The sequence below is a fragment of the Plectropomus leopardus genome, chromosome 7 (genome assembly GCF_008729295.1).
Source record: "Plectropomus leopardus isolate mb chromosome 7, YSFRI_Pleo_2.0, whole genome shotgun sequence".
Lineage (NCBI taxonomy): Eukaryota > Metazoa > Chordata > Actinopteri > Perciformes > Serranidae > Plectropomus > Plectropomus leopardus.
The window spans coordinates 22564296-22591550 of NC_056469.1; the positions used below are offsets into that span (position 1 = coordinate 22564296).

The following is a 27255-nucleotide window of genomic DNA, read 5'->3' on the forward strand; positions in this document are numbered from 1 at the left end:
ACACACTGGATTGTTGAACGTTTGCTGCATTATCAACTACCAAAACCGTTGTCTGTCAAACCTATAAATGTTTAAGTCAGTCAGTGACCATAAACCATAAACCTGCAAACCGAACCTGAAAGTTTCTGGGAAGGACCATCACTAATAGCAACCATTTTGCTGTTTGTTACATTATATGTCATTTCCACAGGCCTAAATTTCACAATATAAAACGTGTTTTTTGCATTTTGAAAGTACAAACATAGGAAGAAAGCAAGTATTTGCCAGTCTTTTATGTGGTTAAATCTTAAGTATGATCTTGAGCACGCAGCTGACAGGTATAGTGGTTAGTTTACATGATGTCACAAATGTGCTCTCAGTGTGGACAGAGAAGCACTTGCTTTCTGTTGGGACATGTTGTTAGGCCTGCAGTGACATACATTTACAGGACATTATGACTGTATGTTGGACTTCATGATGGCATGAATTAGAGTAATATACAACAGTATAAACAGAATTATATGGATTTAGCAACAGTGTACCAATAATTGTATGTCAGAAGTGAATTTGGTGCTTTTGGTACGTAAGTATATTTTGTTCCTAAATTCATTGTTGTACTTAACCTAACTTTTACCTCTTTGTGGTGGTAATGCTGCTTTTACTCAAGTTAAAGACTTAAGTCATTCATCTGCAACTGAATAGTGTAGGCTTGCTGTTAAAGGCCACAACTTTGCAAGTTTTTGCAGGATTGTTAGCACCAACACTTTAACACATGCATTTCAATCTAAATTGAAATGCAGTGATCTCTGTTGACACCCCACCCATGCACCCTGAAGACACACAACCCCCAACACATATGGCAGCTTTTTTCATTTCAATGCAACTCGCATAGTTCAAGTAGTGAAGCAAATGTAACTTCTGTATTGATATCATATGCAGTGAATTGCACTCTCTGTGTACTTATTTTGCTGTGTTGTTTCGTGACATTGAGCTATAAATTACCAGTAAGAGCCTGAAGTACAAATAAAGTGTCAGCTTGGGCATGTTCAGGCTTGGGGGATCCTCAGGTACAGCCAGCCCACTTTACAAAACAAGCTTTATAGGTAATAAAATACAGAGAAAATAAACTAATTTATTCCGTGTAAACTGGACTCTGAACAAAAGTAGTGATTATACATAAATCAAAACTGAAAACATATCTGTTTTTATGTCCTAGATTTCCACAGAGAAAGAAATTTCCAGGATTTGAAATTGCCACAGGAAAGGGAATGTTCGATGCAGAAAGAAATTGTTATTGGGCAACACATACTTGTTTAGTAACAGAACATGAGCATGTTTTTGTCCCACAGATGTGTTTTCATCAGAAAGACCTGCTATTTTCCTGTTATGACAGATCATTGTTAGAGATCTTTTTTTTTTAATAATTCAAATTTGGCAGGATGGTTAAACGCTAACAGCTATAACATCTGGTTATATTTTGTGATTTTAGGTGATAAGATAAAAGACGTATTTTAAAAAAAACTCACCATGCATTTACAAATCACATTTAAATAGTTATGCGACACCCTATTAGCTATGACATACTGTATCAGTGTTTGTTTTGCAGCTTAGTTATATAAAAATCAAATCTCTGATTTCATCATAGCCCATGTGTAAAGCCCTTTGCCCTTTAGGACTTGGCTTCTTTGTTGTCAGCCAAACAATCATTTTTCATAGAAACCCAACTTTACACAGGAACAAAGTTTAAATGGGCTGGCTTGGTCAGGTAATTAGTGTGAGAACATGATAACAATACAGCGTGATAACCCAGAGGGGTGAACTGTGTTAGATGATTTGGAGATTGTACCTCTACGAATATTTCAGCTATTTGGGAATAAAAATGTTTAAATAATAATTAACACTGAGATGTAACATGAGATATTCAGTTCAAACTCAGAACGGTTGGGTGTCACTTTTCAGTCAAAAAGCAGAAGACCTTTGACCTTGATATGTCACGATGAGTGTGTGTGATACTGCCAGAGGTGTGTCGCACACAGAAAGATACTGCATGTTCAGCTAGATAACAAGTCCAGTCCAGTTCAAACACACAAACAAATCAAGATCAGTAGCATAATCCCACCATTCTGCATAAAACATTGTCACGCAATGTTTTTGTATGTTTGTTTCAGGATTTTGTCTTCTTGTCTTGTTATCAAATTTGAGGAAACTGTTTAATCTCTTAAGATGTATTTCTAGTCGGATAAAGACACATAAACTATATTTTTGTGTTTGTATCATGCAGACACGATGGACCGCAGAGGCCAAACTACACACATGTACCAACAAAGGTCACAGGCCAGAGCTCACAAACCAACAATGTTGTGCCTTCCTCTGCTGAACCTCCAGGATACAGAGGCAGAGGACAGACGGGGAAGTGAAACAGAGAGAATCAAGAAGATCCATGAGGTAATACAGTAAAATAATCTGACACAGTCATCTAAACTGCAGCTGCTTCTCCTTTTGCTGCGCACCAACAGACGCAAAGTGCAATGTTTTTCACCAGTGCGTGTAAGGGCATCTTTAGATGGTTTGAACGAAAGTAACCCCAGCCTGGTGGTGATGTTCTCTGGAAGATTTTGGTTTTTGATGATGTCTGGATGATCTCACCCCTCTGAACAGGTGAGTCAGCAAGGTTACTGCAGTTAATGTCTGTGGGTTAAAAGTTGTTGAACTTGACGTTCAAGTGTTTTTTTTATGCAGCATATCCCCCATCATCTAATTGTGAGTCAGAGTGCCATCAGCTGATGGGGAAGGTGTGCCAACAGAGCCAAATGTCTGAGCAGGCCTGCTGTGTGTGTATAGCATTGTCTCACTGTAATGACGGGGTCACAGGTTTAATGCATGCAGCAGCTCATGCGTGTCCATCAGCAAAAGTAACCTTGAGTCACATTGCGGCCTGCTGTCATTCCCTGTGCTGTGCTTAGGGAAGAGGGTAGGGTAAGTGCATGCTTCTGCTTTAAAGCCAAAAAACAGTCTCATGTCTACCAAGGAGTTCAAGCTGTGCAAAAACTTGGTTGGTTGGTTCCTCAATGTTTAACTAAAGAGTTAGCTTGACATTTGAGGAATACATTTGATGGATACCTCTCTTTTGCCAATGTTAAATGAAGCTTCGGTCAAGAATTAGTTAGCTTAGCTGAGCACAAAGTCTTAAAGCCTTGAAGCATGCTTGAAGCATGGAGTGTCACATGAAACCAAAAAAGCTTAATTTTCATGGTATGAAATGCCCTGTATCTTTTGTATTATTGGGCCCATAAAGCGAGTGACACTCACGGCAGCTGAGCAGCTACCACTCAGTTTAGCCATCTGCTAACTTGAATGGGGATGAAATGATCTAATCATGTGGCCCTTCTGGACTTTTAAAATCAAGGCCTGATAGTGAAACAAGTCATTTTGTGAGCGTTGTGATGCTCAAAATATGTATGCACTGATTTACAGATGTCACTTTCACATTGTAATTCCATGAAAATAAAAGTTGTTTTTTTTTGACCGCACGTTATCAATCGTCCACTTTAAGACACAATGTAAGGTGAGCTTTAAAGCCTGGTGCTGTACCTTGGGGGTAAACAGCGAGCTTTGTCAGAAATCACAAAAAAAAAAAGAAATATTCCCAGACATCACACTCTGTTAAATAACATCTTGACATTTTTATTCTTTGATTTTTTTTTTCTGTACAGATCCAGCACTTTTTATATAACTTGTTAGTTAGGTGCTACGTTTACCTTTGGACAGAGCCAGGGCAGCTGTTTCCCTTGTTTTCATTGTTCATATTTACTGTACAGACACCACAGTGGTATTAATCTTAATCTGACTCTCTGCAAGAACACTGAACGCTGTTATTCTTTTTATGCATCTCCTTAGATACATTTTCTGACAGCTGAAAAAACAAAAAAAAAAGACTAAACTTAAGTGATTCGTACAACAAAACAAAGTAAGGGCCTTGACACTCCAAGCCGATAGATGGCTCTTGGTCACTGGCGAGCTGTCAGTGAACATCTGTCACGCTAGTTTTTGCATGTCCCTCGACGTATAGGCACAAGTTGGCCCTTGTCACTTTTTTTCAGGAGATTCAAGGCATGAGTTTAAAACACATTTGTTATGTAAGGTATGATTATTTCTTTTAGCTATTGAGCTCTTTTGCAGGAATGATTCATAATAGTTTGGTTTTGTTGTTTACTAATGCTCAGTAAATATGATTTGTCCTTTCACCATCGGCTTTGTGTTGCTAACATGCTAATTGGCTCCCTTTCTGAATGACAAATACAGACTACTGGGGCCTGCTGGTATGGAGAATTATTGTCTCTCAAACAGACCCCGAATGTTCGTGGTAGTTGGCCATTGGCTGCAGTCGTTGTGTGTTCAAGTGCAACGTTTTGGCCAAGACACAGACATCTTGAGGCAACACCAGTCAGCCGTCATCGCCACTAGTTCTTTGATGATGGTTTGGTTTGTCTGCAGCAGATTATTTTGTTATAAACAAAGCCATGAATTTGTTCTGAGAATGCACATTGCACAACACGCTTTATTAAACAAGCTTTTTTCTGTTCATCATCTCCTGTCTGATTGCGCAATGCTTAAAACAACATCTTGTTTTTGCTTTTAAAAATCTTTGAAGGTATTTTCTCTTTAAATAATTGTCTAATAACTTGGTTTATAACCCCCAAATCATAATTTTGCAGCTGTTGTACAAAAATGCAAACTTATATCCAAACTAAATAACTGAAATGCAGTAAAAATAGAAAAGAAAGAGAAAGGCGTAAACATGGGTTCTTAATTCGGTGACACCCCAGTAAACATTTACCTTAGTACATGAGGAAAAGTATTACAACTGTTAACATGAAGATTTGGAATACAACCAAAAAGCCTCACATAATCGGACATAATGAGAAATGAGAGCTGTGTGTGTGCTTGCAGGGTTAATGGTGAGCACAGTCTGTGACAGCTGGGGGCTGAACAGAGGAATGTTGTTTGCCACTGGGTAAGGCAGCGTGGGAGCAATCTGGCAGCAGGGATGGAGGCACAAAAGGAAAACTAAAAAACAAGGGGGAAGCAGGATGTGTTATATAAATCTCCAGACTTGCAAAGACAAACCTGAACATGCCCGGTCCAAGACCCACAACTGAATGTTAGAGGGGCGTGGCAGGGGGGCAACCTGAACTGAACAAACAAGAAAGGATTTATTCCCCACTTATTTTTATGTGGAGCTGATATGGAAAGTTTCTTGCTTTCTTAATGTTGTAAAAATTGAAATCCATGTATTAAAAACGGCATGCTGCTGCGTTGCCTTTATCTGCACATGAATATTTTTGAAGTGACTCTATATGTTCACCAGATGGCACTAAGTCTTTAACAAGGAGTCTTGTTTCATTGTTTCCAGTCCAGAAAAAACAACTAGTGTGTCTGATGTTTTTCATGTATGGGACACTTGTAAAGTAGTTCAAAAGAAAATTATGTTTACATTGGCCTGATAACTAAAATATAATTGTTTTAGAGCTAATTTAGATGATCACACTGTTTAATTACATAGGTGTGAGTGACTGCATTGAAGATACTGTTTGTAGTTTCCATTTCTACATTTAACAGCATTGTAATTATTATTTTACGTTAGTGTTTTCATTTAAATATGAACAACAAATTGCCATAATTTGCAAAAAAACCCCAAACATTTTGGCATCCAAAACCAAACATTTTGGCAATCTGAAACCTTACCAATGCTCATTTAAAATTTCACCAAGGCTGTATAAATAACACAACAGACTCGCAAGTTTTGCTTTAGTTTTATTTCCTTAATATAGGAAGAGAAGACGGTGTATGGTCACAGACCAACACTCAGTGTTTCTCATTTATCTTTAATACATCATTTTAATAATTCAAATATATCTAAAGACACTTGCAGTTTTCAAAAAAAAATTTTTTTAAATATTGTTAAAGCATACATTTTGCTGGGATCAGCGAATTTTTTAAGATGCAGTTTTTTTCTGTTGTGGAGGTGGAGGTCGACTTAGTTGGCTTTGACAAAGGACTCGTAGAGGGACATCAGCTGGGCCTGGAGGTCCTGAGTGTAGGGGTCCAGCTTTTCCCTCAGCTCATCAACGTAGGGTGTGGCCATGTCTTTCACCTGCTTGGCTCTCTGAGTCAGCTCACCTTGGACCTTCTCGGTCAGGGGCATAATCTTCTCCTTGAAGTCCTGCAGGTGCTGGTCCACTTTTGTCTGCATTTCTTCGCTGTAGGGCCCCAGCTGAGCTTGCAGGTCCTTCACGCTCTGCTCCAGGCTGGCCTTAAGCTCCTCGCTCCTCTGCGTCAGGGTGGCCCTCAGGGCCTCAGCATCCATGGAGTCTGCGAGGGGGGTCAGCTCCTGTTTGAGCTGCTCCACTCTCTGCTGGATCTGGGCCCTCATGTCCTCGGTGTAGGGCCCCAGCCTATCCTTGACTGAGCCCAGCTCCGTAGTCACACGCTCTCTCAGCACATCAGCCTCTGTGGCGACTTTGTTGATCAGTTCCTGGGTTGCAGGGGAAAACTGCTCCTGGATGCTGACTGCATACCTGTTGGCCACATCAGCGCTCTCTGTCAGACGTGCGCTGGACAAGAGAAAGAATTTTGTCTTTAGTTCATAGTGAGGAGGAATCACGTCAGTTACCCTTATTTGTTTTTTACATTCTTATCATGTTAACAATGGTACAGTGGTCTTTTTTGACCTACCTAACATCCTGTCCAAACTGTGATTTCCTGATCACCTGGAGGGTGTCATCAGCTGTCTGGGTGGCCTTGGCAACGTAGTCCCAGAAGGCATCAGTCAGCACTTCCAGCTGGGGCTTGGGTGCATCAGCATAGAAAAGGTTGGCCTGGCAGCCTGTTATATAGAAAGCAAGAGCGTTAAGAAATTCACCATGGCAACTCTTTATCACCGTCATACCAATAGATATTATTCCAAGCTTCAACAGTGCCAGCATGCTTACCACCGAAAAGGGCTAAGACGAGCACAGCAAGGACTTTCATGGCTGTTAGACCTGATAACAAGGAGAGGTACTACTGGTTAGCAAAACATGGTCACAAGGAAATATTTCTGAAATAAAAAACCTCAGCTGCTGCACTGTGCTAATTCATTATCATCTTACCTGAGTGTCTCCTCTTGGAAGAGCTTGTGTTCAGCAGGTGAGGTTCTGTAGCTTTTATAGCAAGCCCGACTGTTGTTAAACCAAAGTCCAGGTGCTCGTGTCTTGTTGTCACCCGCTCTCACCTGGACTCATCTCTTATCCTCACTGTTACCAGTAATTCCACGCAGCACACATGCACAAGCCCATACTTTTACACCACATACACACTGAGTATATAATTTATATTCTACTGCTTCAGAAATAAGGAGATCATTAGTGGGATGTATTTTTTGCCTTGCTTGATGTTTGTGATTTGTCAGTGTTAGAAAGTGACATAATGTTTTAGTTTGACCTAAAATTAACCTTGTCCTCATAAATCTTTCTGTAATCACTTAGCTGTTAGCTTTTTGTAACCACAGATAACTCTCTGCCAAGACTCTCCGTCTCGTCTTTATTTGTTTCATGTCCAGCTTTGATTAGATATGTGAATCTTTTATTGTCTGTTAGCTTGACATTTTACAAGATGACATTACACTGACTCACAGTTCTAGTTTCTGTGTCAGGCTTATTCCTATGTGTCAGTTTGGCCAAAGGTGGACACACTCAAACACTGTCAGCTTCTGAAGGACAAAGTAGACTTACCAAAGTTCACTTCTTTGAAACCATCTTTGAAGAGAAACATTTCAGTTTTATTTTTCTTCATACAAGGAAAGATCCTGTTCAGTGTCTGTTAATTGAAACTAGAGCGTTTAATATAAAAGATTTTGATCTTTTTGCGCTGAGAGTCCCTCAAGACATTTATAAAAGTGTGCTGAAATCGATTTATCTCCTGCTTCTTTTGATACATCTGTTTCCAGTAACTTATTTCAGTTAACATTTTGAAGACAAAAGCAGTTTTGGAAATACCACAGTTTGATTAAATGCTTATGTGACAACCCACGCAATAGACAAGTCATATTTTCATACTCAGAATACGACCTTCGTTTTTTGTTGGGGGTTGCTGAATTAGCACACTGACAAGAATCTGCATTCACAAAAGTATATATCAGCTGTCAGTTTAGAAACTAAACGCCATCGTTCAAAGTCAACATTAAGTCACCATAGAAAGTAACCGCTTGAATGTGGTAAACATCGGTACAAATAGAGTCCATAGAGTAAAAGGGAAAATAATGAAATATTTAGCAGCTAGCAATAATAGACAATAATAAATTAGTTGTGGAGACAGTGTATTACACTGTGGTGAAGTCTTGTTCAACCATAATTCTGAATTTCAGACAGCAGCAATGTTACAAACACAGTGTAAAGAACTGCAGAGAAGTCAACAAACGGTTGTGGAAACGTGTGAAAGCACCATCATTGGCAGTCAGAGCTGAATAAAACCCAGCTTTATCACTAACACACTTTACTCAGCTAATTTCAAAGCACAAAAACACGGTTTGTCAAAATGCTTTGAATATTGAAAATGCACAAAATTTAGATTAGTGAATTCAGACTAATTTAGACACTACATAGTTAGCATTTGGGAGAGCCATCATAGAAAACATACTAAATCCAAATAACATTTTTGTCACTGTTTGGCTGTCCAGGTTGTGTACAGAATATTCAGGGCTTCAGACTTAAGTCTTTATTTTGTTGCATCTTGCACTTTTTAAAATGACCTTTGATAGTTTGTGGGTTCTTTTAAACCATTAAATATACTGTTTTCCACAGAAGTCAGTATGTGACACACTGTGATGTCAAAGAAAGTGTAATTTTTGTGATGTTCTTGTCCTTCTAAGGGAAATTTTTTGTTGGTTATGTGGTGTAGAGGCTGGGGGAAAAAATATTTGGTGAATCTTTTTCCTTATCTTTTTAAGCTACTTTCTCAAAGCGACAGTGACAACACTATATATGCTCTTATAAAATAAATAGTCTTATTCAATCTTCCCATTTAAATAACTCACAATCTGCCTTGAGTATCACTATAAAGTCTTGAAAATGAAATGTGTCAGAAAGACAGTACTATATCAGCAAGCTGGAAAATACTGTATTTTTTAAAGAGGGTTAGACAGGTGACTGATTGACTTCAAACACAATGTATACTACTGTTTTAAAAAAGTTGACATTTTATTTGTTTATGTTTGTTTAGCTTTTTTCATTATAACAAAAAAACATTTATGTGGCTGTTTTATTCATGTTGCTTGACCTTAATACAAAGTCCACAGACGTAAGCACACCAAGGTTATCTGGCGTTATCTGCAGGCTGTTAGAACTGGACAACGTGGATACCTTATTACTATTTCCTGAAGGAGGCTTTCTGGTGGAGAACTAGAGCAAGGTGTTAGACAGCCACATAATATCCTGTAAAGATTGTGTCTGCATCATAAAGTCGGCGGTCATGTGATGTGTAGCCCTGAAAAACAGAGCCATGTTGACAACATGGAAGGGACTCCTGAACTTTGGGCTCTTGACTACAACTGTCATGTGGCTTCAGTATATATACATGGACGCGCCAGTCTGACGCACTCACAACACGCTAAACACCAAGAGAGATACACACAAGCCAAAAACAGGTGAGAATTTCGCTTTATTTCCAAATAAAAACTTGCAGACATATCATAATCTTGCAACATTTCCAATGCAGCTTGAAAGTTAACTATATCATATGTGTTTTTTCAGCGAGGAGCAGTCATGAAGGTGTTCATTGTACTCGCCGTTGCAGTGCTGTCTGGTAAGATGCTTTTTGTTTTTGACTTTAAAGTATCTTTCTACATAGTCAAAGCTACAAAATGCACCATTGCCTTTAGTGGTGGGTGATATGAGTTGTTTTTGACAAAATACCTCAAAATCAGTAATTCAATGGTATTGTAGGGTTGATAATTGGTACTTTCACTTAATATATTTACATAATTCGAGTTTTTACATGTAATCATCAGTAAGGTGGATATGATGAAACATAAATCAACAATATAATAAACACTCAGGATATTACAACACACAAAATCTATAACAATGTTCAGCCTCATATCTAGGGCTGATACTTGAAAGTCAGAGACTCAAATCATCAATCGAGGACCCCTCACTTGACTGAGATTACTTCAAGTCAAGTAGTAATTTTTTGTTTTTGTTTTTTGGTTTTTGCTTGTTAGTGTGCTGTGCAGTATACTTGTGGTAGTGTTTTAGCCCCAGACTTTGCTGCGGAGTGAGCGCTCTTGACTTTCACGCTACTCTTTGGTACAAACAGCTGCGGACACAATGCAGCGGCACAGAGGAGGCATGACTTTGCAGCTCTTAGAGGACATCAGCTTTGCTCTTCTACTTAGAAGTGGTGAATTTACAGCTCACAGCAGGTTAATACGATACAGTCTCTGGCTTTTGTTTGATATCCAGCGTTTGCAAAAAATGTTGCATATTTGTGATCTGTTGTTAGTGCAGTTAACTTGTTTACCATATTACATGAATGCTGCTGTCACACACACAAATTGTTGAATATTCATATTGAACTTCAGAATCAGCTACAGCCCTACTCATACCCAGATATCAATATAATATGGATATATTGCCTAACCATATTTAGCAACAAAGACCAATCAAAATAAACTGAATTGCTAAAAGCTGTTTTCAAGTTGTTCTCTTGTCCATTCCACAGGCTGTCATGCCAACATTTTCTATGCTGATGCACCCAAACCACAGCTTGAAGTGCTGACTGATGCTTTTTGGGACTACATTGCCAAAGCCACCCAGACAGCTGATGACACCCTCCAGATGATCAGGAAATCACAGTTTGGACAGGAAGTCAAGTAAGTTATGTGATACAGAGGACTGTGGTGGTTAACACTTTATCACTTGAATTAGCATTAGTTTTCTTGTGCTGCATTCAGATGTGTTTCACTAGCATTTAAACCAACGAATGAAAAAATTTAAAAATACCACCCTTTAGCAATTTCTTGCTGGTTTCTTTCTTTTTCCTTTCTTTTTTTTCTTGTAACTTTTTACTTGCTTATATTTTTTGGGCCATTACTTGTCAAGTTGCTTGAGCCCTCTCCCCATGTTTCTGACAGAAAGCAAGCCAAGTTGCTCAGGTATCAAAGGGCTAATGTAGATATGGTTTTAAACAGACCTCTGACGGACTACCAATTTCTTTGTCCATCCCATAGTGCCCGCTTGGCAGATAGCACTGACATAGCCAGCAAGTATGCAGTCACTCTGCAAAAGCAGCTTCCCCCTGCAGCCAAGGACCTGATGACCAAGATCAGTGCAGAGGCTGACAAGTTGAGAAAAGTACTGACAAAGGAGCTGAGCACCGTCAAGGACAGGCTGGATCCCTACACTGAGGACATGAAGGCCCAGATCCAGCAGAGAGTGGAGCAGCTCAAACAGGAGCTGGCCCCCTATGCCGAATCCATGGACTCAGAGGCCCTGAGGACCACCCTGATGCAGAAGAGTGAGGAGCTGAAGGCCAGCCTGGAGCAGAGCGTGAAGGACCTGCAGTATCAGCTGGGACCCTACACAGATGACCTGAAGCTGAGGGTGGACCAGCACCTGCAGAACTTCCAGGACAGCGTGACCCCCATGACCGAGAAGGTCCAGGTTGAGCTGAGTCAGAGAGCCAATCTGCTGAAGCAGATGGTGGCCCCCTACGCTGAAGACCTGAGGGAAAAGCTGGATCCCTACGCTCAGGACCTCCAGGCCCAGTTGATGTCCCTCTACCAGTCCTTTGTCAAAGGCAACTAAGTCAACAGCCACAGCTGCTCCATCATTTATCAGAAATGCTGGCATGTTTGGTCTACCTCTGCTTGAAGTATAAGATGTCTGAATTGTACTGTAAACCAAATTAAACTAATATTTATTGCTAGGTGCAAAGCAAACCTCTGCACTTGTCAAAAATGTAAATACTAAGTTTTTATTGTGTGTTGTTGAGTTGAAAAAAATGTAAGTGTCTTTGTAATTTCTGTAAGTTACCAAAAATAAATAGATAACCCTGAAAAATACACATTTGTATTTGTAGTCTTTTACAAAAATATCTAATTCTACAAGAATTAGAATTCAGAACAAGAATTCTGCATAAATGTAGAACTGAGATCCTCAGTCTTTTCAATTCACAAATAGAAACTGGATTCACAAATAACTATTTGAAAGTTGTAAATGTTAAAACAATATTCAGATTTTGACAGGGTTTTTTTATTTGGGGAATTTGTGTATTTGTAGGACAGTTTTATACTTGCAAAATATATATTTTTTTGAGTTTACATATCTTTTCCTATATTTGTGGAAGATGTTTTATATTCACAGGTTACACATTAGCACTTGGTGTGTCGATCAGTTCACACAAATAATACAGAGACAGTTCTATCTCCATAATGAGCCATCCTGAAAGAACACCACTAATGAAAGTATGATTGCATAAACATACAGAGGGACTACTGTGGCCACAAGCTGCAGTGGGACATGTGCTGCTTTTTTTCCCAGGAAGCAACTAATATTTTGACTTAATCTCCCATGTCTTAACATGTCAGAGTTTCGTCTCCCACTTTCTCCAGAGGCAGACTGTTGCTCCTAATCTGGTACTTGTCAATGCTTGCCATGAAACTGCACCTTCTTGTTGTCAGCACTAAAATAGAGAAGTGGATGTGAGAAACGTGGATGACCAACGTGATGTGAGAGCGGCCTAGACAAGTCAGTTATGAATTCATCCCATTAGATTTCATGTAAAACAATATTTGTTGCTCTAAAAATCAGATGCTTTTTTAAATGACTTGAATTTTTATTTCATAAAAAAGACATAATTGCGCAACCTCTTATTGTTGTAAACATGCAAAACAAAGCCTTATAGTCCCTCTATTGACACTGTGAGCATCCAGCGTGGAGGTTCAGAGTCCAACGACAGTCCAACACTATGTTTACACTCACATGCACACATTATTCATATTTCTTTCCTACTTAAATCAAAAGAGATACCACAAAGACTGCACTGAAAAACAGTGGGTTGTTGTCTGACTAACCAAGACGCTGCAGTAAGTAATAATAAATTAACTAGGTTAAAGCTTAAGTTTTTACTTTTTCCTAAATTGTAAGTTCTTAGGATTCAATCTTCCCTTGTCAATCCCTCAATGCAGCAATTTAACCTTTTGAAACCTAAGATATTTGTTTGATTTCTTTCAGAAACATGGGGTAAAACATAATGAGCAACTTGTCAAGATATGCCCTGCAAACTGCAAAAAAAAGTAAAAGGTGACAAGGAAATTATCTGAAAAATAACTGGGAGGATGACTACGTTATGAAAAAAGAGAGAGATGTCAACCTTTATATATTGAACAACAGAAGTTTAAAAGACTTGACATTTAAGGAGTTGGTGCTATGTTGCAATTTATTATAAACTTTATTTGTTATTTTCTTAAAACATGTTACAGAAAAAGAAGAAAATATATATTTTTTTAGTAATTTCTTGGGGTCTTTTTCTAGTCCTTTTTTAAACGTTTCATGGTTTTGCTTATTTTAAGGTAATTTTCTTGTAACTTTTTACTCCTTTCTTGCAAATTTTTGAACCATGTTTTGTTAAGTTGCTCGTCACCCTCCTCCCGTGTTTTGGGGAGACGTCAAGCCAATTGCTCAGGTTTCAAAGGGTTAAAGTGCTACACTTAGTGAGAGAAACTATTCAGACTACTGACTGTGAGACTTTACAAATGCTAAATCTGATCTCACATTTTCATGCTCCAGCCTGTTTTACACCTGATTAGCACTAGTGTGTGCACCTGAAAAGCTATTCACACGACATTGTCAGTCAAAACAGGCAAAAGGAATTATTAAGGCCTGGATGCCAACGGCCACTTTGTAACACTGGAGGCTAGACTGATGTCTGCCCCATTCACACTCAACGGCACGGACCACTGAGAGGAGGGAGGTGTTGTTTGACGCACACAAGTTTCTTTGAACAAGACACATCTTGCCTTAATCACCGCAGTGATAAACAGAGGCTCAGTGTTGTTTTGATGTAGATGAGATGTTGTTACTAGATTGTTGCTGGCTTGATAAGAAGATCAGTGCCTGTGGAGATGAAAAGATGGCTGTGTCCTGTCGATGGGTCTTTGTAAATGCTCACAGGATGTGTTGTTTGCTCCTCCCTGTTCCCTGTGAGATGGTCTTGTTTGAGAACAGGATGTTTATGTGGAAATTTTCTTTGGGAGGTGAACACTTTTAATATAATTAAACCTGACAGCCCTGCAAGAAAGATGTGAAGCCACTGTTTAAACTTCATTGACATTGTTTCGGGGGGGGCGGGGGGGGTTCTTTCATCTGATTGCCTCAAAATTTCCCCCCTTTATAATCAATAGTTCAAGTCGGCCAAAAAAAAACAGGACTGCTATGAGCCCCACAAAGTTAATATTTGTTGAAGACAGTGTCTGTTATAGGGAGTTTTCTGATTGAGTAACAGGTAGAGTCATTTTTTAACATTCAAGGTTAGGCAGGAATTGTCAAGCCAGTGTCACCTTGCGACAGATAACAGTACCATCAGCTCACATTTGTCGCCCAACTCTTGTGGGAAACTCTGCGATGTCACTGATATATGAGCCAAACAACAAAGGTCCAAGAAGTGATCTTTGTGGTATTCCCATTTTATTTTCAAGACATTCAGATTTAGACTAACGGAAACCTGTTGACTCCTGTTTTGTAAGTAAGAATAAAACCATGTTTTTGCCCAGGAATATTTTATTAATTTGAAAAGCAGAGTGACTTTTTTGAGAGTATCAAATGCTTGTTATGCCTCTCTGTGCCAGCGATACTTGTGGCTAGAGGCATTATGTTTTTGGGTTGTCAGTCTTTCTCTCTGTCCTATGTTTGTGAATATCATATAACCCAAATTCTACTTTGAGTCAAGGATATCCTAATTTAATTTGGTGGTCAAAGGTCAGGATCATTCTGACCTTGCGTCCTTCTCATTCTTATGAATGATTCAAGAACATCATAACGGAATTTCTTAAATTTGGCACAAATCCATTCATGCCAATCATGTTTTGAGTTGAAATTTATTTGGAGCATGGGGCCCATTCTGACAAATTAATTCTTTTAATTTTGATACTTTGAGTACAAGGGCAGCACGGTGGCTTTGTGGTTAGCACTGTTGCCTCACAGCAAGAGGTGAGGCAAATCCCGGTTGGAACGGGGTTTGGTCCGGGCGGGGGCCCTTCTGTGTGGAGTTTGCATGTTCTCCCCATGTCTGCGTGGGTTCTCTCCGGGGTCTCCGGCTTCCTCCCACAGTCCAAAGACATGCAGCTCAGGTTAATTGGTGACTCTAAATTGCCCTTAGGTGTGACTGTGAGTGTGTATGGTTGTTCGTCTATATGTGTCGGCCCTGCGATAGTCTGGCGAACTGTCCAGGGTGTACCCCGCCTTCCGCCCGATGACAGCTGGGATTGGCTCCAGCCCCCCGCGACCCTTACGAGGACAAACGGTTACAGAAAATGACTGACTGACTGACTGACTTTGAGTACATGTTGTTGATACCTTTCTGCTTTTATGTAAGTAAAATTTTGAATGCAGGACTTGTTTTTGTTTTTTAAAATTGAGTATATAATGTTGTATCACTGCTTTTACTCAAATAAATGACTTGAACATTACTATTTTATCACCGTGAAAAGTTTAACACTACACTGTCAGCGTTCCCTGTGCCAATAAAAAAGGCTACACTGCCTCCTGGTGGTGAAAGTGTGACAGAGCAGTGTTAAGGGCTTAAGTGTGACTGCGAGATCTTCCTGTGTCGTGAGTGGAAATGTAGAAAGAATAAGCATAAGAGATTCAGTTGCTCGCTAGTCCACATCAACAAGTCACATAAGTAGACTCTGTGTAGCACTTGAGGTCTCAGCATATTTGATGAAGGTGATGTACTTGCATTGCTCTTCCACTTTTGGAAGGTGTACCTACATGGTTTATTGCACAGCCTATTGTAAGTCTGTTTGGATAAAGAGTGCAAGTTAAATAAATGTAATGTGGAATTTACGTGTAATGAAATATTCTGTACTGTGACCTTTCAAGATCACTCCTCCACCTTGTTGAAAATATGCTGTGTGGAGTTTTGATTGGTTGCTGTAGAAGCTCGAATTTGGCCCTGTTTTCATGATCTGAAAGGACGGGCCTGTGGGTTTGCATTTGTAGAACAGCCAATAGGCACACCCTCTCTCTCTAAGCCTGAAAACAGAGCCGAGACAAGGTGCAAAGGTCCACTTGAATTACAACATGCCCAAAGTGAAATTCTTGTTCACTGAGAACCCCAAAACTGCCTACCTCGGCTTTAATCAACTATGACTTTATTCAACTAGTGCTTTAAGTATCACTCATTGTGAGGATTAAAAAAGTAAGAATATAAAATAATAATTGCAACATTTTAAGATTGATAAAACCTTTTCATTTCTATATAAATAGATATTCTTTATTCAATGTAATTTACTCTCAACTTGGTTCCCAAATTATGAATTAAACTTAAATATCCATCAGCTTATATGGTCCAGCATGAAGACAAAATTCTTCCATCGTCTGTATTGTTTTTTAATTACTTCACATGATAGATTTCTTTGTATGTTTTTTTTTCTGCAATCATCTCTCAGGTTTGAGTGAGCAGGCTGTTTGCTCGTATTGCTACAAGAAATCATATCTGATCAAAAGTCGAAGTTCTGGTGGGGCAAATGCATCGAAACTCTTAAGAAGTAATACTTAAGGATGTATTTCTTTCTTGACTTTGCTCTGATTGTTGCTCTTGTACAAAGTTTTCACTTGTTTAAGCGTAAAATGGAAGTACAGGACGTCTTTATATTTTAACCCTAACCCCCTAAAAGACAGTTTGTATTGTTTTTTCTGTTTTAAAAAGATAAATACAAGATTTCTTAAATTGAACTTGCTGAAACAATGGCTCTCCAGTTTGCAAAAGTCTTAATGATAGGTTTTTTTTAATGATACTGATGAAATCAGATTTCAGTAAGATTCAATGCACAAAAGGAGTGTTCGAACACGTGTGTTGAACACGTTAAGTCTAATCAGCGCTCAAAGCAGGTGTGAGATGGATAAGTGACGCCTGTCAACACGGGCTTCTGTCCAAGATAATGTAAATGTCAACATTTGATGTTTGCATTGATGAAAGGAAGCATACGAAAGAAAGACACAGGTACAACAACAGATTTATGAAAAATGGCTTATGTAACATATCTACCGATCGCTGCTTTGATATGCTGCTGCACGTTTCTATAGACGTAACCTTTTCTAATGCTGTCACACCTTAGTCACTTTGAAAGAGAAAAGAAAATGTAAATAGAGTTCACAAGAATCATGTATGATTTAATCAACTGTGCAGGTGAATTTTAATTAATTTGTTTGTTCTTGATTTGCATACTAAATGTGGTTACACTGTTTTTTAGAAAGAAATGTTGATCCGAAATGTTCTGGTTGGGGCCCTGGAGATACACCTTCTTTATCAGCTCAGAAAACACACTTAACATTGTTTTATCAGCTTTGTACTTTATGACCATCTCTTATGACATAATTGCTTGTTTGCAGCATTTTGACCTGATGACATGTTTTAGAAGTCAGCAGGTCATAATGGATTTTTCGTCCGTTGTTGGTTTATTTGGATTTATGTTATTGGAATTATATAACGCTTTTTTTATGACAGAGAAGGGACAGGAAGCTAGACCTATCGGGGGTCTATTTAGTAGAATTAATGCTGTACATTTCTTTTCCAGGGTCAGTTAAAGGATCTACGCTGGAAATACCAGATGATATAACAGACTCACAGGGACAGATGTCTCAGATGAAGATAGCAGGTAATCTACAACTTAAGTTACGATCTCTATTTTGAATAAGGTGTGTATGAGAGATTGTTTGGTATGCATTAAAAAACAATAAACAAAAAAAAAAAACTGTAAGGAGGCAGGTAAGATGTACAACACAAATTCACATGAGCATCAATGATGATGTGGCAGGGAGCAGGTGAATCATGTTTATAATAGTTTTTGATTTTTCAGTTTTAAAAAAATGTTTTGACTTTTCAGTTTCATTTCAAGTTAGTTTTTAGAGTGCATTTGCTATTTTTCAGTGCTTCAGAAAGGATTAGTTTTAGTCTTTATATATTTAGTTTTACAGTAATTTTTACCAGGTATAATGTCTCAGATGTGTGTAGCTGCATATGCATAAAAACTATGTAGCTGGAGAACTGTGTAGAAATGTCCATTATATTTAAATCTTTTGATTTGGGAATTAACCTGAGTGATCTCACAAATACACTGAGAAAAAAAAACGCAATGGCATTTGATCGTCTACCATATTTAATCCTGTGAGGGAACTCCAGCATTGCACCATCTCCTTGAATGTCAAGTCTGTTGAATTTCTTTTGCTCAATATATAAAGGTTGACTGAAATTCATACTATGCCTCAGTAGTTTGAAAATAAAACAGTCACACTGGATATTTTATGTATCCGCTTGTTCACTTAACCTATCCTACCTTTGTTTTTACATGTCTCTGCGCAACTAGGCAGTGATATATATATCCCCAACCCTCCCCGAATTTTCAAATATACTCAAAATTTCTTACCCTTAGAAAAAAGAAAACATTTTTCCCATGCTACAAAAGGCAACCATGCTCCGCCATTCAATATAAACATTAGCAAATATAACCATAATAATATGTGTATAGTCAACAAATTGGTATTATTATCAATACTGAATGTAGTATTAAGGTTTACTGCAGTCTGGTGCCGTACCCCAGCAGAAGTTGCTTCTCTTTGGGTACATATAATCAAGTTTCAGCACTGTACTGTCTCTCCATTTTATTTTTTGAATGTGTTAAAAAGTGGAAAATTAAAATGTAAAAAGAATGTATCACGAATAGACTGTATCGCTTTTGTCTGTTATAGTTTTTGAGAAGTATTAGTATGGTCATGGTATAGTATGTCATAAAAAAGTAATTTTAAAAGTCATAAAAATGTCTTCTATAGTGCATCTTTAAGAAGTCATAGTGTGTGCACTTTCTTCTGCAAATTAAATAGTATTATTATCTTACACACTTTCTGACATAAGCCCATGAAAAAATGAATATAACTTTAGAAATATGCAATACTTTAAAAAATAAAAAAAATATTTACTAAGCCTGCGACTGAACAGTTGAGACCTTCCCAGGCCTATTTTGTGGTCTAACTTGTCTAACCATGTGAATCCAATGCAGAACTATGACAGCATAAACTCCCTAAACCAACCGTAACAGATGTAGCTGACAGACAAATGTAAAGGAGAAAAACAAAATACCAATATATGTTGAAAGGTGTGATGGTTCACAGGACACTTAAACCAAAAAATGTAGAAAAGCTTGTACAGCAAAACCCTACCTCCTCTGATATAATGGGAAACAGTACAATCACCATCCAACCATCACACAACCTCTGTTTAGCTAAATATCAACTCAAAAACACAAAATAATAAGTTTGTAATAATATATATATATATAAAATAATATATATATATATAATATATATATATATATATATATAAAATAATATATATATTCTATTTTCCAATATTGAATTTTGCCTTGCACAAACCTGACAAAACAAATCTTTTTTTCTGTCATGTCATTTAAAGAAAATTTGATTTCTCTCTCTTTCTTCCGTTCTTTCTTTCTATATACTGATGGATTAAGTGGTCCTATGCAGGTTGAGACAATGTTTGTGATTCTTTAGCTAAGGAGTTGGAAAATTTGGATAAATTACCCGTCACTATTTGCATTACTTTCGCAGCTGTGACAGTTTTACAGTAAACTGTAGTATTATTTTAGTATTTGTGAGTATAGAAGATATTTACTTTATTTGGACCAAACTTTTACTGTAACAGCTCTTGAGGAAATCTCACTAGAGTCATTATATTTCAGACTTATTTATACTTATTATTTCATAATGAGACATGAATGGGCAACACATTCTCATCAAATATCATCGCTTTGTTAGTGGACTTTAATGTTTACATATGACACACCCCTGTGTCTGGCCTTGATGATCTGAGACACCGTCAGTTTCAATGTATGCCTGTTAAATGTGACTTTTAAGAATACAGTTTTGTGATCACCGGAAATGTACAGTTTCTGCTCGTTAGATGCATAGTCATTTTCAAAATATACTTACGTCGATAACACACTTCATATTTACCTTTATTTATTTATTTTTAACATACAAGATAGTGCACACATTACACTTGAAGAAAAACAAGGTCTTTTTTTTTACAACTTTAAGAATTTAAAGAAAAAAATTAAATTTTTCCTTTCCTCCCATTCCTTCATTTGTCCATCTCTCCCGTCCTCCCTTCTTCCCGTGTTTTGCAACATAAGTGCTTGGCAGAAATGTAGTGGAGTAAAAGTGAAAGTTAACAGAAATATAAGAACTCAAGTAAATACAGATACTCCCCAAAAAACATAAGCATTGTAATGAAGTATTATTGCAGGTATTATTACTCAGGTACATTACTCCACTGCCAGCAGCTTTATTATAATGCTGCCAAAGGTGCCCTTTTGTGTCAATGTCAGATGCCAAAATTACTGACCAAGCAGCAGTGTTAGTAGTACCAAGTTTCCTGGCAATTCATCCAAATAGTGGTGACAATTCACTGAAAATCACAAACATGAACCTTGTGGTGGCTCTATAGCAGAAAAGTTATGGGATCCCTAAAATCATTAGAAAATATAATGTGGGAACTATAGATATATGTACAAAATTTCATGACAACCCATACAAAAGTTATGCATATATTTCAATCTGTACCAAAGTGGTGGACTAACCAACTGCAAACTAACACTGCTTTCTCTTTGCTAAAATGTACCAAAAGCTTTACCTTAGAGAACCTCTCTGAGGCAAAGTTTAAAACTGACATCTGTCATTGTGCTTAAGATCGGCCATCTTTCATCATGAATCCAACAATAGGAGCTCAACTTAAACATATAATCATGCACATTGTGTCTCCTCTATTATATTTCAAAGGTGGTATGTTGATAGTTCAGTCTGACTGAAGACGTCTGTTCAGTTGTCTCTGCTGCACATGTAGGTGCCTCTGTGTACAGACATATACTCATTTGAGTTGTCTGCTATAAATCAGTCAAATCCAGATTCATAACTATCCTTCCAACAATATTGGTTTTGCAACAGGTTAATTTATTCATCAGCCTGTTAAATATACAGGTATGTGCTGTATGACTGAAAAAAAATCTAGATCAACTGGTTGGGGGAGCCTCTGTCACCATGTCAAGTAGAGAAGAAATGTCACACCTGAGCTCTGCAAAAACTTAAATGAAGCTGAAATGTTAGTTCACAGGGCACACATAATTGAAAAATTTAGTATATTCAAATTTCCCCATTTTTAAGACTGGCCAACAGAATATTTTATTTTTTTATTTATTGTTTTGATTTCCCACCTGATTTTTTCATAGCGCAGTAGTTTGCACTTGGGCCCCTGAAGGTGAAATGTCTGAAATGTCATGTGCTGAATTCAGTGGTGGAATGTAACTAAGAACATTTACTCAAGTCCAGTCCTTTTTCTGTAAAATTTTTGAGGTACCTGTACTTTACTTGAGTATTTCTACTTTATGGAACTTTTTGCTTACACTGCACTTTAATTCATAAGAAAATACTGCACTTTTTACTCCACTTTAAAATCAACTAAGTCATTATGATGTAGCTATAATTATTGATTAAGCAACCCAACAGTTTATACATGTGTTAAAATTAGCTCCACCTTTATAAGCTGCAATATTAAAGTGATGAACACATTGATGCATCAGTAAGTATAGTGCAATAAAATAATATGTATTATTATGCAATGAACTGCTCGGCATAATGAGTGTTTTTATTTTTTTGTACTTTTTGTACTTTCTAGGCTGTGGTATTACTGTTGACTATACATTTGTAACTTCACTTGCCTCAGAGGTGAAGTTTTAAACATATTGTAGAGCTGTGTATTGTGCAGTTTGGTAACTGATGATTTAAAAATGTTCTTGATCCAGGCCAATAAATTAGGAAACATTTTATGGACAGTTGCACATTTTTATTAGTGAGAATTGTTTTTTAAATGTACTTTATTTTTGTATCTCGCATCATATTCACATTCCAATTTTCCATTTTTACCACGATTTTGAGGTCATGACTTTATAGTCATTTAAAAATGTATTATTGTTGTGCTGATCATGTTCACCTTGCATGAGAAGGCACATTTCTATATTTTAATTATTACAGAAATGTACACATATTTGTTTTTGAATATACTCATTTTTACAGTTAAAAGGAATGACTTGTTAAATGTCAAAATTACTAACGCTAACACAGACAAAGCAGAATTACAGATACAGCGTAAGCCTCTTTAAAAGCATTAACATATTTCTGTTTTATTTTTTTAAGGGATCCATGATGTGGAGGATTTGGATGGAGCTGATTCAACAAAGGTAGGATGGAATAGAGATATTAGTTGTAATTGATAATAAATAAATAAAGGCACAGAGAGCAAAGACAAACTTGACGAAGTCCAATAGATTTGAAGCAAGACTAGACAATCAAGTGGGCGTTGCCATTGTCAATGGCACACTACATGCACACCAATATCTCCTCATGTTACAGATAGTACAAAAAACAAATATAAAAAATTCAAAATATAAAAAGTAGAGGTGGATGGATGGATGCAGTGCTCTATATTGCGTGCTTTACGTATTTGTATTTTGTACTATCTGTAACTGTAGGAGATAACAGGCTTTCTTTGTTCCTGGGCTGCATTTATCTCCAACAAAATATAGCAAAATATTTATTTAAACAGTAACAACGGTGCGTTGAACAACATGTTGTGTTGCACGGGCCAACTGTCTTTTATCACGGCTGGGTTCAATTCAGTCAACTCATGTTCACATTCCCAAAGAAAGTGTGAGATACAATAAGTAAAAATCTACCAGACACCCACCAAATGAAAGACAATGACTGCTGCTTCTCTTTGCTCATTCTGATTTTGATGGAGACACAGTGGTTTTTAAACATAAATCTGTTTACACAATTACAGCCTTTAAAGTGATCATTGACCTTTTTCATGTCTCCACGGGAACATTATCCTGCACATACTATAAATAACCAGGCTTGGATTTATTTGACTATTATGGAATATTATTTAAGACAGCATGTTGAGTTTGGTACTATTAATTTATAATGCCTTTATTTCGACCTAGGGAATCAAGACACAAACAAGTATTGCAGGGAGTGTCATTTTGAGTAGGAAGACATCATGGGACATGCCTGTGCCAAATGTATCAGAAGACAACAGTGGTGAGTGATGGTCAACAGACCCTTTTCCTTGATCACTGTTTATACATTGATAAGGCATTAACAAATCAGAGGATAAACTGTCGTGGAAAAACGTTCATCTTGACGTTGTATGAGAACAGAGGGCTAAAGGAGTCATTCTGCAGAACTAATCTTACCATTCAGTCAGAAAGAGATATGCTTACCTCCCAAAAGATAATCAATTAAATTTCCTCCTCTCTAAATTGATTTCCTTTGTGTATTATAAGCCACTCCTCTTCTCCCCAAAGGTGTTACTCTTGTGTTTGAAAGCATGTTAAGCATGACCAAGGTATTTCAGTTGATGAGTGATGTAGTTTTCCCTTTACAGTAGAGCTTGAGTTTCTCTATGCCTTTGGCTGAACAATCAAGATATGACGGAGATGGTTACATAAGCACTATCTGGAAAAACATCAAAGGTGGTACAATGACACCAATCTTTTATAATGTTTCTCAAATATTGTCTGCGTCACATTATTCAAAAGCAATGTTAGACTACAAGGTTAACCTAGTATATTGACCATTGTAATGGCTCATTGTCTTGTGTTTCACAGTTTACTTTTGTACCAAATTTGTTTTCAGGAGTTCATTTAAATAGATTTTTGCCAAGGTTTAATGTCCCCATATATCCAAAATGTCTTTTTTTGATGCCAGAAATCCCCATATTTTTAAAAACTAAATCAACATCCAAGTTGCTGTTTACTTGTTACTGCTTCTCTGATATCAGTGCAGACTGGTAGGGTAGCTCACATAGGAGTGGTAGGGTAGCTCACATAGGAGCACAGTTTGCTAAAATTAGTCTACAGATCACTGCAAGGTACCTGCTGATAAAGCAATGTTCTTTTTCATCTATGACGCAGATGATACTGATAACGTATTGGAGTCTTGTAACTATGACCTGAGGGGTAAAGAAGGATTTAAAAACAAGGGGTCAGGGTAAAAAATTAGAAATGAGTCTTTGTTGAAGAGATGGCAGCCTTGTTAATTCAGATATCATCTTGATGAATTTAGTACATTTAAAAATCCTAGCCACAATTCTAAAGACAGGTTTGTGGCTGGTGGTGTATACTTGTAATACCATTTAACTTCCTTGTGTCTACTGCAATACTCTAAGAGTGTAAGAGTTCCATTTACTGTGAAATCTGTTCACAGCAGTGTGACGTGATGATTAAGAAGCTAATTTCATACCATAGCATGTGAAAATAATGCTCAAGTTAATAGAATAACTGAAGCAGCATGACACTTGTTCTGGTGTATGGACTGTTCTCTGGCAGTAGAGGAATTACACTTGAATGCACTTCACAAAAATGGTAATTACCTGACATGTGAAGGTACTGACAAAACAGGTGACAATGAGTGAAGATTTTTATCTTGACAGCTCTGCAACCAAAACAGCAATTGTTTGAGTATTTGGAAAGAATTTAAACAATGTCACAAGACTACAATTGCATAGAGTTGTCTGAAAAGTGTAAAACAAGTTTTGTTTTCTGAGAAGGTCGCCATGCCACTTAAAAGTCTCCTGTCACAGCCAAAGCTTTTCAAGTGCAGTTGAGGAAAGGACCATCAAGTTGGCTGGAGGTAAACACAGATGGGCATCTTTATCCAATTTTTCATTACAAATTAAACAAACAGAATTTTCAGATAAAGTTAAATGATAAATATATAGTTGCTTCATTGGATTTCAGTACTAGCATTTATGACTTTTGCATGCTTTTTCATATAATCTCTTGAATAATTTCAGTTTGGTCCGAGACGCACTGCAAGGATGAAAGCCCTCGTTTTTCTTTTTGTAAACTTGGCAGTTTCATCAGCATTCACCCAAAAACCAGTAAGAGTTACTACTTTTTTGTACTTTTTGTACGTTACTATATTTTTGTACTTCTTACGTCAATTTTTTCTATTTAACTAAAATGTGATTCATTAATAACGTATGGATTTTGTTGAACGTTTGAAGACACATTTGCAATACTGTGGACTCCTGAGCTCAGATAGCCATCAGTTTTCAAATTTGAGTACAGTACATTTTACTTGTAGACCAGCATAGTAATTACAGTAGTGATGAGCACACATCAACGACTCATAGACTACAAGCAGGTTGTTCCTTGTGTCACTGTATTTGTTTTTGTGAACAAAAATGGTTTTTTTTGTTTGTTTGTTTTTTTACAGATTAGAGACATAGTTGGTAAGTTACATTTTTTTAACATTTGTTTTTATTTCATAAGATAAATTTAACCTCTGTTTTTTTATTTAATCAATATTACTTAATAAGTTATCATCTTGTATGTTTTTTTTTTTTTTACAGACATTGGTGAAGACAAGGACATAATAGAGGCAAACAAGGGTAAAAATTACAGTTTTCATTTCATTAAGTGGTCTGTTTTGTGAAGCTCATATATGACAGAGCACCTTTGTTGTGGCTTCATAGTGTCGGTAACTATTAGTAACTTATTTCTTTGTTAAAAACATAAACATAACCATTCACTTTTTAATGCTTTCTTCTAAGATTCCATGACAGATGATATTCTGGAGGTGAGTTTAGCACAAACGTAGTTCATTTTTAGAATGATAAATATGTATGTGTGATTGGGTGTGTGTGTGTGTGTGTGTGTGTGTGTGTGTGTGTGTGTGTGTGTGTGTTTGTGTGTGTGTGTGTTTGTGTGAGTGCTTCACCAAACACATTTCTTACAAATCTTCTCAGAAACCGGACACGCTAAGGAGTGCGATTGTTAATGAAAACAGACTGTGGACATCCCCAGTACCATATGTTTTGGAAAATGACCTTGGTAAATATGAGTTTTCTGGCATTATAACCTAAAATATTTGCCAGTATTAGGGAGAAGCACACCTACGGGGCGTGTAAGGTGTAAGGTTAAATATGTTATGTGTCAATGTCACTAATTGCAAAAATCAGCTGGAGGCTGTTGTCAAATAGCAAAGCAAAGGTATTTGGCCTGCTGTTGTGTCATTATCGTTCCAACCCATTGTATGGTAACACAGCTACCGTAAGGAAAGATTTTTAAGAGTGTCTCAGAATAATGTACACAAGCAAGAATACCTCATTAATCAATTGTCTACATTTAAAGTGTCTTTTCTTTTTTTTTCTTCCTTAAAACACAATTCCCATGAAAAATGGAAGAGCTGAATGCTAAAGGAGTCATCCTAAAAGCCTTCGACCAGTTCAGGTTGAAGTCATGCATTGACTTCAAACCAAGGGACTCTGAGGAATATTACATATCTGTCCAAAAGAAAGGCGGGTATGTTTATGATAATTTACTCAACACATATGTTGAACATGCTTTGCATTTGCTTTGATAAATGAGGCCCCTGGGGAATACAGTTACATGAAGGTATAAATTTGATGAGCTGTTACTGATGAGTGCTTTTTCCGTTCTAGATGTTATTCATATATTGGCCGAGTATCTTCCACTGGACAGGTCCTCTCCATCGGGAGATACTGTGATGAACTTTCAACCGTTGAACATGAGTTCCTCCATGCTTTGGGCTTCCACCACGAGCAGTCCCGATATGACCGAGATAATTATGTGACCATTGCATTTGAGAACATCATAGCAGGTTACATTTAGACTTTTATTGTATTATTCTTGTTCTTTACATTCCATTATGTCAAGGTGTATGAGGGACCTAGAGAGGGTTGGACACAAATACATTTATGCAACAATAAACCTATCATTGATTTAGTAATTGTTAATTAAAGGGAGGATTATCAACAGTATTTAAAAGTTAATCATAACTGATGTCAAAAACGATGTATTAATGCCTGTTGAAACAATTAATGAATACGTAACATATTTCCAACAGTACTTAATTTTCT

The 27255-nt window shown here is 37.3% G+C and overlaps 3 protein-coding genes across 3 annotated transcripts in view; 2 read left to right on the forward strand and 1 right to left on the reverse strand.

Annotated features, from left to right (window-relative positions):
- Nucleotides 1–27255, forward strand: part of LOC121945197 (meprin A subunit beta-like) — a 50688-nt gene that overhangs the window by 17909 nt on the left and 5524 nt on the right. The window contains exons 3-14 of the mRNA XM_042489251.1: nt 2261–2424; nt 17816–17896; nt 22503–22546; nt 23312–23408; nt 24919–25001; nt 25165–25251; nt 25590–25605; nt 25726–25764; nt 25927–25952; nt 26122–26206; nt 26560–26677; nt 26818–26996. Of these exons, the coding sequence (XP_042345185.1) occupies nt 25189–25251; nt 25590–25605; nt 25726–25764; nt 25927–25952; nt 26122–26206; nt 26560–26677; nt 26818–26996 (526 nt within the window). The 5' untranslated portion in view covers nt 2261–2424; nt 17816–17896; nt 22503–22546; ... (1 more) ...; nt 24919–25001; nt 25165–25188. The remainder of the gene's footprint in view (nt 1–2260; nt 2425–17815; nt 17897–22502; nt 22547–23311; nt 23409–24918; nt 25002–25164; nt 25252–25589; nt 25606–25725; nt 25765–25926; nt 25953–26121; nt 26207–26559; nt 26678–26817; nt 26997–27255) is intronic.
- On the reverse strand, nt 5838–7318 carry LOC121945196 (apolipoprotein A-I-like). The gene is made up of 4 exons (XM_042489250.1): nt 7131–7318; nt 6972–7022; nt 6715–6865; nt 5838–6593 (listed from the first exon to the last, which is right to left on the reverse strand). Exons 2-4 carry the CDS (start codon nt 7009–7011, stop codon nt 6017–6019), a joined length of 768 nt encoding a protein of 255 aa, XP_042345184.1. The 5' UTR covers nt 7012–7022; nt 7131–7318; the 3' UTR covers nt 5838–6016.
- On the forward strand, nt 9373–12068 carry LOC121945195 (apolipoprotein A-IV-like). The gene is made up of 4 exons (XM_042489249.1): nt 9373–9661; nt 9768–9819; nt 10738–10888; nt 11246–12068. The coding sequence occupies exons 2-4, from the start codon at nt 9780–9782 to the stop codon at nt 11820–11822; spliced, it is 768 nt and encodes a 255-aa protein (XP_042345183.1). The 5' UTR covers nt 9373–9661; nt 9768–9779; the 3' UTR covers nt 11823–12068.